This window comes from Pelodiscus sinensis, chromosome 3 (genome assembly GCF_052426305.1).
Source record: "Pelodiscus sinensis isolate ZL-2025 chromosome 3, ASM5242630v1, whole genome shotgun sequence".
NCBI lineage: Eukaryota > Metazoa > Chordata > Testudines > Trionychidae > Pelodiscus > Pelodiscus sinensis.
In genome coordinates, this window is record NC_143054.1 from 187,368,050 (window position 1) to 187,380,284 (window position 12,235).

A 12,235-nucleotide genomic window follows, 5' to 3' on the forward strand; every position below is an offset into this window, starting at 1 on the left:
GTGTGTGTGAGGGGCAGCTCAAAATCAGAGATAGGAGCCTTAAACCCCTTTCTTCAGCTTCTTTAAAGGGGACCAAGAAAAGGGGACGTTTGGCTCCCTGACGATGAGGTATAGGAGCCCCAACTCACCTTACAAAGCTCCAATAAGGGATGTGATCCTTCAGATCCTTTTCCAATCCCAATGTATCCAATAAGCATATGCATTCTCTACCAAGTGTTTACAGTGGACATCTGCCATGACTATTATGTATAAATTGTAACATGATAACTTAACACACCTACGCCACCCCACCAGACCAAATCAGCTGTGGCAAAGGTGAAAAAAATTGACGGGGCAGGAAAAATTTCTTCCCAGCTCCACTGGGGAAAAGTGGCAAGTAGTGTGATGCCCACAGCATGTCAAAAGGGAATTGAGGCCTATTCCAAATACATGTGTGACTGGGTTCTTCCATCCTGATCATGGGAAGGAGAGTCTTTCATGGCTGCCTGGGGCATTAATACCCTCCCACTCTTTGTATTAGCAGGTAGGGCAATACAAAGACCTTGGCCTAGCCCCAAATACATCATGCCCTTCCTGTCCATCCCTGCAAGCTTGCTCCCTTCTTCCCTCTCTCCCTCTCTTACAAAGCAACCCTTAAAGGAACAATCTCCTTTTCTTCCAGCAAGCTAGATAAAGACCCAACACACATAAAGGTTCCAGTGGCCTCATTTATATTGGTATAACTGTTCCAATGTGGGAAAGGGAATTAAGCTATATTGGTATAAGGCACCTTTATATTAGTATAACCACACTAAGGCTTGGACAAGTGTATTTCTGTAAAACATCATTCCCGTAATCAAAATAGGTTTACCAATAAGTGAGTGAATCAGGTTGTAGTTAATGTAAAATAGCATAAAATGGAGATACCCATAAATAATCAATACAAATACTTGTCCATCAGCATCTAGAAATATAGAGTGTTTGTAAAAGTGTATTTCAGAACATCTTTTCCCTGCAAATATTTGAACAGAAGTGAACTGACAAGCTTGTTGACATTTTTTCAAGAGATTGCTAATCCAAGAAGTCAAGTACATCTGATCCACAATAAATAGTGGTTCTTCACCATGTGCTCCAGGACTCCGCAACACACAGCTAAGCAACCAAACTGTGCTAAAGAATGATTTCTAGAATCCTGATACAGTAAACTTCCGATAATCTGGCACCTTTGGGACTCAGGGGGTGCCGGATTATTGGATATGCCGGAGTATCAAGAGGTACTCTGGAAGGAGGGCTGTCAGGGGTCGGGGGGGGGGGGCGGGTTGGTGGGGAACAGCATGGCATAGGGCGAACCCTCCGCCGTTTTGCATGAAGGCGGGGGAAGCCCCGCGCAGCTGCCGACGACAGGCCAGCTGGGGCTGCAAGCAGCAGTGGCGACTTGGGGACGCGGCGGGGCAGAGCAGCTGAGCTGCTCTGCACCTCTTCTCCAAGTCTGCCACTGGTCAGTTTCAGCAGTGGCAGCAGCGGACTTGGGGAAGCAGCTAGGAGCAGCTCCAATTGTCCGGTTGGCCATAGCACTTCCAGGTTCCAGTTGGTGTCGGACTATCGGGAGTGCTGGACTACTGGATGCCAGACAATTGGAGTTTTACTGTACTTTAAGAGTTAAATAAAAATGCAGTGAATTTCTGATTTTTTTTTTTTACTTATTTTTCAGATCCTGTTTAAGGATCTGATCCTATTATTGGCTCTGCATAGGTGACACATTTAGACCACATGGATCCTCATTGGAATCCATCCCTGCAGAACTAGTTGCTGGATCAGGCCTTCGGTATTCTGAATCTTGGTGCGATAGATAAGCAGCAACTATATTAAATGTAAGATACACATTTAAGATGTGTTCTTAATAGCTATCAGTTGGAGCTAAAGTGTTCTCATTTATAGCTGAACTTTTTATTAGGATGAGATTTATGTAGTAATTTTGATATTTTTAAGGAGTTATATAATTTTTCTACAGTTAAACACTGAAATGCCTTAAAATTAAAAACAGTAAATGTAACATAACTACTTGTAATTACAAAAGACAGGAGTTAGTTTCAGACTTCTAAAACAATAACAAAAACCATGAAGAATTAATTCAGTGGAGCATGAAACAACTTCACAGCATATGGAAATAAATTTACAATGTATGATTTTCATGCCAGGATCCTTAGGTTATCAGATAATGTATTTCCTTTCAACGATTATTCAGCCTTTTTTTTACAATAAGAGTTTCAGTGTGTATTTCATTACAGTATGTACTGTGTGTTGTACACCCATTTACATATTACTTTTTCAAAAGAAAAAAGGCAAGAAACTAATATTTTAAGATAGGCAAGATTTTGTAGTAAGCTGGTTTATAAGAGCACTAGACCAGGGGTTTTCAAACTTTGGGTCATGTCTAGTAAGGATAAACTGCTAGCTGGTTCCGAGGTGCTTTGTTTACCTGCATCTGCAGGTACAGCTAATGGCAGCTCCTAGTGGCTATGGTTCACCATTCCTGGCCAACAGGAGCTGTAGGAAGTGGTGTCCCAGCCCACACCGCTTCTCGCAGCTCCCGTTGGTCGAGAACGGTGTACCATACAGCTCCTGGGAGCTGCAACTGGCCATGCCTGTGGATAATCAGGTGAATAAAACATCACGTGGTCGGCTAGTGGATTACCTTACAAGCCACAACCCAAAGTTTGAAAATCCTAGTCCCCCGGAAGTTGCCGCCAGCCGGGCAGCAAGGCCCCAGGCATCCCAGGGAGCTACCATCCGCGGAGCAGCACTACCTTCACTACTGTGGGTAGTCCCAGGGAGCCCCTCAGACTTTCCAGCCCCCCAGTCCTGATTCCTGCACCCCTTACCCTCTGCCCTAAACCCCCACAAGGACCCAAGGAATGTCAGATGAATTTTCTAGTGCAGGAGTTTTTAAACTTAGATATTAGCATTTTGGTGGAATAAACTATAAAGGAGAATTAAGAATCTGGATTCAGACCACAAACTGATTCCTAGTAAAGAGTTTTGTTTTTGTTTGTTTTAGAATCAGATTTTCTACGTTTTCATTCTGTTTGTAAATGCCTTCCATTATAGCGCGCTCAGGTCAAATATTTTTCCCAAACATGATATCCCTGTGAACAAATATAAAGGGAATGATCCTGCTCCTATAAATGTCAATGTATATTTTTCCATTAATTGCCGTGAGAGCAAGATTGAGCTCAAAGAGAGCTACTTGTTTGTACAGGTAACTATTTGTTGTTAAAGCTAGTTAGTCAAGTTACAGTAAAATAAAATAAGACAAGATCACTCCAGCTTTTTAAAATGTGTTTTACATATTTTGCACAACGAAGTAGATTTATCAGTTCATCAAAGTGACAGTACATACCTCCTGAGCTAGCGTATCTGATTGGGCCCAAACTTTATCTCACATAGTTGACTGTTACATTTCTTTAATATCACTGTGCTGCAAGAAATTACTCTCCTTGGTGAAGGAGAAATTGGTCATGAAGAAGAAGAAAAAGAGACTGATCATTGCTGCTCCAGATATGACATCTCAGAAACATAGAATGAATTGTAGAGTGGTTTTCTGGCTTACCTCTTTGCCTGAACACCTGATATCTGATCAGTTATAGCTTTGACAATGAGAAAGGGAATGAGTTCCGGCGATTACAGAGATATAATTCTGATTCCCACCTGGAAATAGTAAGAAAACAAAACTGAGTTTGGGGAGAGATTCTGTCTGGAAGCTAATAAAAATGATAGCCATTTCCTCTCAAATAATTAATCTTTGTTAAAATAAAAAACAATAAAACAAAAAACTCTGTAGTGATATTTTATGAAAATAGAACTTACTTTAGGACTTTGAAAAATGTATGTATAATGCATAGTCAGATACATTTTTCAGCAAAAACATGTGCATAAGTTTATTTTTATATACACATATATATCCTAACTATATATAGAAATAGGTTGTGGAACCTTCCTAGTAAAATAGCTCTTTTTCTTTAATTTTTAAAAATCAGAACTTTTCAAGCTTAAGAAGAGCTTTAAGACAATCAAGGCATCAAAAGTCAGGAAAAAATTAAGGCCATAAATCTTATAAACCAGAAGCAAGAGAAGGGGAAACATAAAAAGTAATTGCAATTGTCCTTACAAATCCTGCAAAGATTTATGTGCTTAAATACAAGCAGATGAGTAATTCCATTTAGCTCAATGGGATATCTCATATGCTTGAAGCATGTGCATAAGGGAGGGTATAACCAATGCAGATAAAAATGTTGTAAACTTAGCAAGTCATTTTTTAAAAGTTAAGAAAATTGTGCAAGAAATCATGTAGTTAGACATTGAGGAGCTATTATTTGATTGTCATGCCTATTCTGAGTTCCTTCAAATATTTTTCCTAGTGGAGCAACATAATTTTGTAATAGTGAATATTAATGCATGTAATGTACCATTTTATTTTAGGGACACAAGTCTTCTATTCATACAGATTCAAGTAAAATATGATTAAACAGAAGATGTCTCGGGATAATTTAGAAGTTTTTCCAGTGGATTGGTGATCACTGAAACAACCCAACTCTAGAACTAGCACTAATTGGTCTTTTTGTTGATAGGGCATAGAGGTCAAGGATTGTGTGGCTCTATAAACCAAATTGTTCCTCACACCTAGATGTGGTACTTCCAGATTAGCCTTGAAGTACATTGTAAGGATCCTTCTTTTGTGAATAAATAGAGGACGTGACTTCCCTGAACAGTCATTTTTTAGTTGAGGACTAAAATATGCTGCTTCAGTTTGATCGCTTCCTTACGTAACTTTTTTTTCAATAATGGAATGAAAATGTTTAAAAATATGAAAAGTTTACGAAAGTTATTATTTGGTACTGAGTGCAAAGCACCTTTCTGTCTTTTTCTTTCTGATACTCGAGGAAAAAAACACTTGAAAGCATTCTTTTGGTGCTTAACCCACTACTTTCCTTTTTGCTCCTCTCTTTGTCTCTCTGACATTCAAGGCTTGGCTCCTAAACAGACTAAAACAAAAATATAATAGTAATAATTAGATGAAAAATCAAGGATTTTATTTTGTGCATTACCATAACTGTTCATGTGTCTCTGTTGGCTCTCATACTTGGAGAAGTTTAAATCGGCTCGGGGGGATGCCATGTTTAGCAGATGCTTTCTACTCACTCTTCATTATAATCCGATTGAGTGAATGGCAACTTTGAAGTTTGCAATGAAGAATTAGCTTAATTTGTGAGTGACAGGGAACCTACAAGCTTGGAAGACGTTGATTGCCAGAATAAAAACATAAGGCTAGCCAGAGAGAATTTTTAAGAAACCAGACCATCAGGTTTGAAATATGCAGATTCCATGTAACCCAAAAAAAGGAGTTTTAGGAATTTTCAGTAAACATCCACCTTCAGAGAAATAAAATGAAAGCTACCTGATGCCATAAGAACTCAGAGTATATTAGTTGTTCAGTGGAAGTGCTCTCCTAATAAACATGATGAAGCAGTATTGTATAGTGAGATCCTTAATGAGTGTAAATCTTGTAGCTCCACTGACAGATGTCTCATGAGAATCTCTTTTTCTCTTACTGATATTGTTGGATTGCTATCTCAGAAAGGTGGTGTTGTGCATTCTGATTCACAGTTACTAAGTTCTTCCACCTCTTGGTTTGGGTCACAAGATGTGAATTATTTATTTGTGATCTGGTGTGCTCTGTGGAACGGTAGGAGTTTTTGGTGCAGTCCAGAAATCCATATATGATGAAAATACAACTCTTGGAAGTGGAAAAGCAGAGGGTAACACTATTTCTAGCTTCTGTGTCTATATATTGGATTATATACGATGTCTAAAGTCTCTCAGCCACTTTTCTTCTGACCTGGTGCTCCTGCTTGCCACTCCATATATATCATCTGCAAGTGGCAGATTCTTTTTTTTTAGTCAAACTACCGTGTCAAGATTTCTGAAAAATGCTGTTAATGTCTTTCCATCAGTCAGAGAACACATTTTATCAAAGACCTTAACTGTTTGATTCTTGAGGATTTGTGTTTTATTTCCACTTGTTGCCAAAGAAACTATTTCAGTTTCAGTAATATCTGCAAGAAGAATGAGAGCACTACAGAATTTATGGGCTCGCCTTCTTTCACCATCTTCCACATGGACAGTGTTGTCCTGGGTCCTCATCCCATACTTATTCCAGAAGTGGAGTCTGAGTTCCAGCAATCTCCCAATGTTCTTAGCAAAATCTCATTTTCACCCCAGGGAAACTATATTGCATTTGCTAGGTGTCATGTGTATTTTAAACTTGTACTTGGATTGACCTAACAGGTTTAGGAACTCAGCGAGATTTTTTTTTTATCATGTTGGGGATCGAAATAAGAGGAACGTTTTTCCCACTCCAGTGTTTTTAAGTGGATTAAACTGTACACTGAGATATTATATGTTAGCTAAGATGAAAGTATGTCAGGGTCTTAAAACAGTCCTCATTGGGGCATATCACTGACGAGTCTTGAATATTTTCATCCTACAACTCTCTTGATTTGAAATTTATGTCAGATGCTTGTTGGGGGAGGGATAGCTCAGTGGTTTAAGCCTCGTCTTGCTAAACCCAGGGTTGTGAGTTCAGTCCTTGAGGAGGCTATTTAAAGATTTGGGGCAAAAATTTGTCAGGGGTGGTACTTGGTCCTGCTGTGAAGGTAGGGGGCTGGACTCAATGACCTTTCAAGGTCCCTTCCAGTTCTAGGAGATATGCAATCTCCATTAATTAATTTCTAATTAGAAGTCCTTTAACTTATCTTTTTGTTCTTGTAGTGCTATTGAGTTTCCCACAGCAGGAAAGGAAAGCGTGTCTCAAATAATTAGGGAAAAAAAGTTTATGTACAGTAGCATACTAACCACAGTTCTTCAAGAGTGGTTCTTTTGCATGTTCATATTAAATGCTTATTTTTCTCTGTTCCTCTGAATTCTGCTGTTATGGGACTATTGGAAGCTGAAGCTTTTTAGGCCTATGACCTTGTTTGTAACCACAGCTCAGAGTATTCGGTGCTACAGAGGTTAGTCAGAGAGGTCCAATGGATACTTTTTTGCCAGAAATGATCAATGGCATGGGAGGAGAGAAGGCCCTGTCTACACTAGGACTTTATTTCTAAATAACCCACTCCCAGTAGATTTTATAAGTGGCGCATCCACACTATTAAGCCCATTATTTCAAAATAACGGACCACAGAATTAAAAATCTGTACTCCTGCTTTCCACAAGAAATAATGCTAATTCCAAAATAGTTATTTCAAAATAACAGTAGTGTGGATGCTCCAGTGCCACTATTTGAAAATAATTACATCCCAGTGCTTCCTGCTGCTCTAAGTCCGAGGTTCTGCGTCCATATTAACAGAACCTGCCTCGGGCTAATTTTGAGGATTCCCCATAGTGTAGGCTAGTTTGAATTTGTTAATTTGGGAGTTATTAAGTCGAATTCACTAATCTCGAAATAGTTTCCTAGTGTAGACATGGCCAAGATTATCCTCATAACTGTGAATATAGAGACAGCACTTCAAAGAAAAAAAAACAGAATTATAATAATTTTACATAAATTCACCTAATAAATTGTATCTGAATGATACGTGTTGTTCTTGTCATTTACTAATAATTTAATGTAACCTCCCTTTGTTTCCCGTGAAAGCCATCAAATCACGTATTTCACATTAATTGTTAGTGCTTGCAAGGTTCCTATCATCATCATTCATAGAGTGTTATGTACAGGCTTGCAGGGTCAAATCCTAAAAGTATATTCTAACATTCTAAGGTCAGACCTTCAAAAATAGCCTCTAATTTTGCTTGCACAGTTATTGACTTGACACGCACATATGTGGTAATGTTACAGGTAAACAGCAGCAAGGACAAAGATAGAGGCTGGCTGTAAATTTTTCTTTAAATATAAAGCAAAAAAAAATTTATTTTTCTAAAGTTCATTCTCCTTTAACTCTGACTTTGCTATTGCTGAATATGCAAGCTTTTGTATATGAATGAGAGGCAATCACAATGGTTCAAAGAAATATATTTTAGGTTTTTAAAGACTGTTTCCGATTCTATTATAATACCTACTTAGAATCTAAATAAAATTCATATATACCTATAGCAACATAGTACATTTAATATAATAGAAAGGATATTTTTTCCCCTTAGCTAGCATCATTTATAGGAGCAGAAATAAAAGCACTACACTGTGTGTGTGTGTGTGGGGGGGGGGGGGGGGTTATGATTCTGCTTTCAGAATATCACCAATGGCAGGCTCTTCTACCACTTTGTTGCCAAGGGACTTTCAGTTTCACTGGTGATAGAAAATAATTAATTTCCACATGTTGTTTCTTTCCTTCTTTTGATAGGACTGAGTTTCCATCTGCCATCAGATGTCTTTCTGCCTGACTGAGATGCACCTGTGGTCTTTGAAGAATACCTTACATGTTGGGGGTAAATCAACTGTGACCAAATTCCAACCTTTTTCTAAAACAGAATAATGAAATCTGTCAATGAATATTCAACTGATATAAAATTCTGAATACTTACATGAAGTTTATTTTTGTACTTGGGGAAAGCAAATGATATAAAAATAGTATGGTAGAATGTGGCCAGCTTCTGTACTTATCTCATCATAGATATGAAACATTCTTGTCAATAAAGAAAAATGTATTAAGATTATATTGTTTAATTCATGCTTCTTTTTAAGAAGCTGTGTGCTGCTTTCTATAGGTTTCACTGCAATAACTAATTTATTGGTATTCATTCATACTTTCCAGTTGATTGCAGAAGCATAAAATGCACTTAATATGTAACAATATTTTATTGCTCGGGCTCTGAACATTTTGAATGAAGAATTGGTATACTTATGGCCTATTTATCATATTAAACTATCATTCCAGTTTTCAAAGTAATTTGAGATACATGACTAATTATCATTCACGTGGAAAAAACCTTTGTACTTCTAGCTTTGCAAGTGCTAAAATCCAATGCTCAACAAATCACTGGTTTTGAAGAGTATGATACCAAAGCCACATTTATTTGACATATAGTCTCTATGACAGTTGGAACAAGACAAATTCTGGTAACACTAAAAGCCATACAAAAATATGACTAATCAAAGGTTGACTCAATATCCTACACCGTCCCCTATATTTATGAGAAGAAGCATGCTGTAATGACAACTAGAGAAAAAAGTTTAATTAATAGCTAGACTGTCCAGAAATGCCTGGCAACCTAAATAAAATAAATAATTATGATAACTGTAATTCAAATCATATTTGGAACTGTTACATTTTAGCAACATGAAATGTTGCTTCATTTGTTGGGAGAAATCAGATTTTAAAATGACAATTCATTATTTTCATTTTTCTTTGTAATGGATTCTAACCTAAGATTGCTTTTGCTTATTACAAATAATACCATATATAAAATTATATCTGAGGAGATAACTATGTAATAAATTGCAGAGCCACATTATACATGAATATATCACACATCTTGTCTTTAACCTGTTGTTCACTGTCTCTCTCTGCTCTTAATCTAACATTTCAAACCTCCAAACAGCTTCAGAAAACCACTATTTTATTTTTAAATTAGTCTGCCACAGAAATGACTTCCACCTTCTTCTCCAAATGAGGAAGTTCTGCCAAAATTTCTCCTGAGGCCTTAGAGGTCAATGTGCAGTAAAATAGCATCTCTTTAAAATCTAGTGAATTAGAGCACCACATAGCTAGAAATGGGAGCTTTTTACCATTGAAAGAGGAGCTTTCCAAAGTGCACTAATATTATTAAAAAAAAAAAGTTTACAAGGCAGTAGTTGTAACATTGTCAGTCACCAGGAGGCATTGTTTTAAAAGTGGTTTAAATTCATTTCATAAGCTGTATTTTTTTCCATTGACACAGTCACAATTTAATGATATTTTCACTCAATTATGTAGATGAAGACATTGGGATTTATCAATACTATGACAAGAAAGAACCAGGTACGATATAAATTGTATTTAAGGGTTTAAAAAATGTTGAAAACTTTGAAATAGTCTGCTTTGGAAAGAAGTAGTTTGGTTAATGGCATTATGTATAAAATCAGCAATGAACATTTTAATATACAAGGGTCTTTGTATTTCTCTAGAATAAAGAAGCAGTCACACTCTCTGTCCTGAGTAATCCAAATATATTTTTAAACTTTTTATTGCAATAAATTGAACTATAGATAGTTAAATAATTTAATGAAATGAATGGCAAAATAATTGAATTAATTTTCAAGAGACATGACTGAATTCCTTGTCTATTTGGACAGTGATAAACTAAACATCATTCAGGCCTCACAGAGTGTATATTTTCTACTTCACAATGTTGTTTATGCTAGAAAGAAAAATTAATAAATATAAATGTAATGTAATACAGTGTTTCAAATACAGCCAGTCTGACAGTGAGCATTCTAGTATTTTTTTATTTGTTGGAATCCCAGTAGAGGGCATCATAAACACAGAGGAATGCACTAGTGTTAGCCTCCTGGATCTTTACCTGATATCTGAAATAGGCATTTCAGAGTGAATGATCAATTTTCTTTATCTGATTAATCCTGTTAATCCTAGAAGTTTCATGATGGCCCAAAAGGTCTTTTCAGCTACAGTTACTTCCTGTTTCAGACCAGGATAAAGTGGAGGCTTGTGTGGGCATCCCACGTACTTAGCTTGGTGGTTAATATGCTGTCTTCATGGTTCTGATGACAGACTGACTCAGCTTCTCTCTTGGATTCAGTTGCAGCTCACTTCACTATCTGATGAGATTGGAGGCTCGGTAATATTGGCCCACCTGTTGGGCTGCATAAGCTTTTCTTTCACTGCAAATTTAAGATATCTGACTGCAAAGTGAAAAAAATCAGGCCTGTGTTAATTTTGTGTATATTTCTGTAATTTATTAAAATGTCTGACTCTTCTCTTTAATGTATTAATATTTGCTGACAGTGGTTGTGAGAGTTAACATTAATCTTTTCATTCTCTTCTCCTCCCTCCCCCTTTTTTAGTATCACAAATGAAGCATGGTTACTTAGAAGAGAAGCAACAGCTTGTGGAATGTAAGGGCATTTTCTAGGTTGCTTATTATTGTAAGACAACATTATATTTTTAATTGCTGCTGCCCTTGGCAAAACACTAAAATAATCTTTCTTAGTCAAACTCAACTTTCTACACATACCATATAATAGGTATGAATATCATAAAACTAAAGAGCACAAAATAATTCATAAGATGTAACTAAACCTTTCTTCTATAATTGCAGTTTATCTTTTCTATATTTTTGGGCAAGATAGTCAGAATTCCTTCTCATTTCTCGTGTCAAGTAAAAAGAGAAATAAATATAATCCAGGATTCTCTTTATCAAGATTATCGATAAACATCTTAAATAAATGAAACAATTTAAATAGTAACCTAAAGTTCTTCCAATAGGTGTAGTAGAAACATGCTGATAAACAACTGTATTCAGTTTGTTTTTTTAAAATTTACATTGGATTCTATATTCCTATTTCCTGGTTAAAAGACGTTTTAATGAAACTATCACGTTACTATCATGGTGCTTCTAGAAGTTTATCATTTGAATAATAAAACCACAAGTTTTATAACTTCTGAATAGTTACTCCTTTTCATACCACATTTATTCAGTCTCTATTGCATTACAGCTATGAAAAATCTAATTGATTTTATGGGATTTTTCAAAATAAAATTTATACCTTTAATAGTTCTGTTAATACTATATGTGATCATAACTGAATTAGTAGTGTGACCCAATTCTCCCTTCTAATTGGAGTGTGTATCTGTGTTTGGTGGCAGAAAGTATCTATTTTGAGGGAGAAATTGGCCATAACACTAACCTTTATTTTGAAAAATCACACAAACTCAATTAGATTTTTGTTGTTGTCAGTAGCTGGGAATGAGTGATGGGATAGATCACATGATGATTACTGTTCTATTTGTTCCCTCTGGGGCACCTGGTACTGGCTATTGTTGGAAGACAAGATATTGGGATAGATGGACTTTTGGACTGACCCAGTCTGGTCATTCTTATGTTCCAATTTGTCCCATAAGGACAAACTCTCTTGGGTCCCAGACCCCAGTATTCTTGGAGAACCTTGTGTTCAGGAGAACTAGTGAAGATCTGCTATAAAGCAGGTCAAAATTTAAGGAGCCGTATACAAGATTTACATCCTTTGTATGCTGTGGAGTAT

At 36.6% G+C, this 12,235-nt stretch overlaps 1 protein-coding gene across 2 annotated transcripts in view; it reads left to right on the top strand.

The window, feature by feature from the left end:
• WDPCP (WD repeat containing planar cell polarity effector) overlaps positions 1-12,235 on the top strand; it is a 248,485-nt gene that overhangs the window by 55,870 nt on the left and 180,380 nt on the right. For both annotated transcript variants that reach the window (XM_075925595.2, XM_014569024.4), the window contains 3 exons: positions 8,379-8,463; positions 9,951-9,995; positions 11,039-11,089. In XM_075925595.2, coding sequence (XP_075781710.2) covers positions 8,403-8,463; positions 9,951-9,995; positions 11,039-11,089 — 157 coding nt within the window. In that variant the 5' untranslated portion in view covers positions 8,379-8,402. The remainder of the gene's footprint in view (positions 1-8,378; positions 8,464-9,950; positions 9,996-11,038; positions 11,090-12,235) is intronic.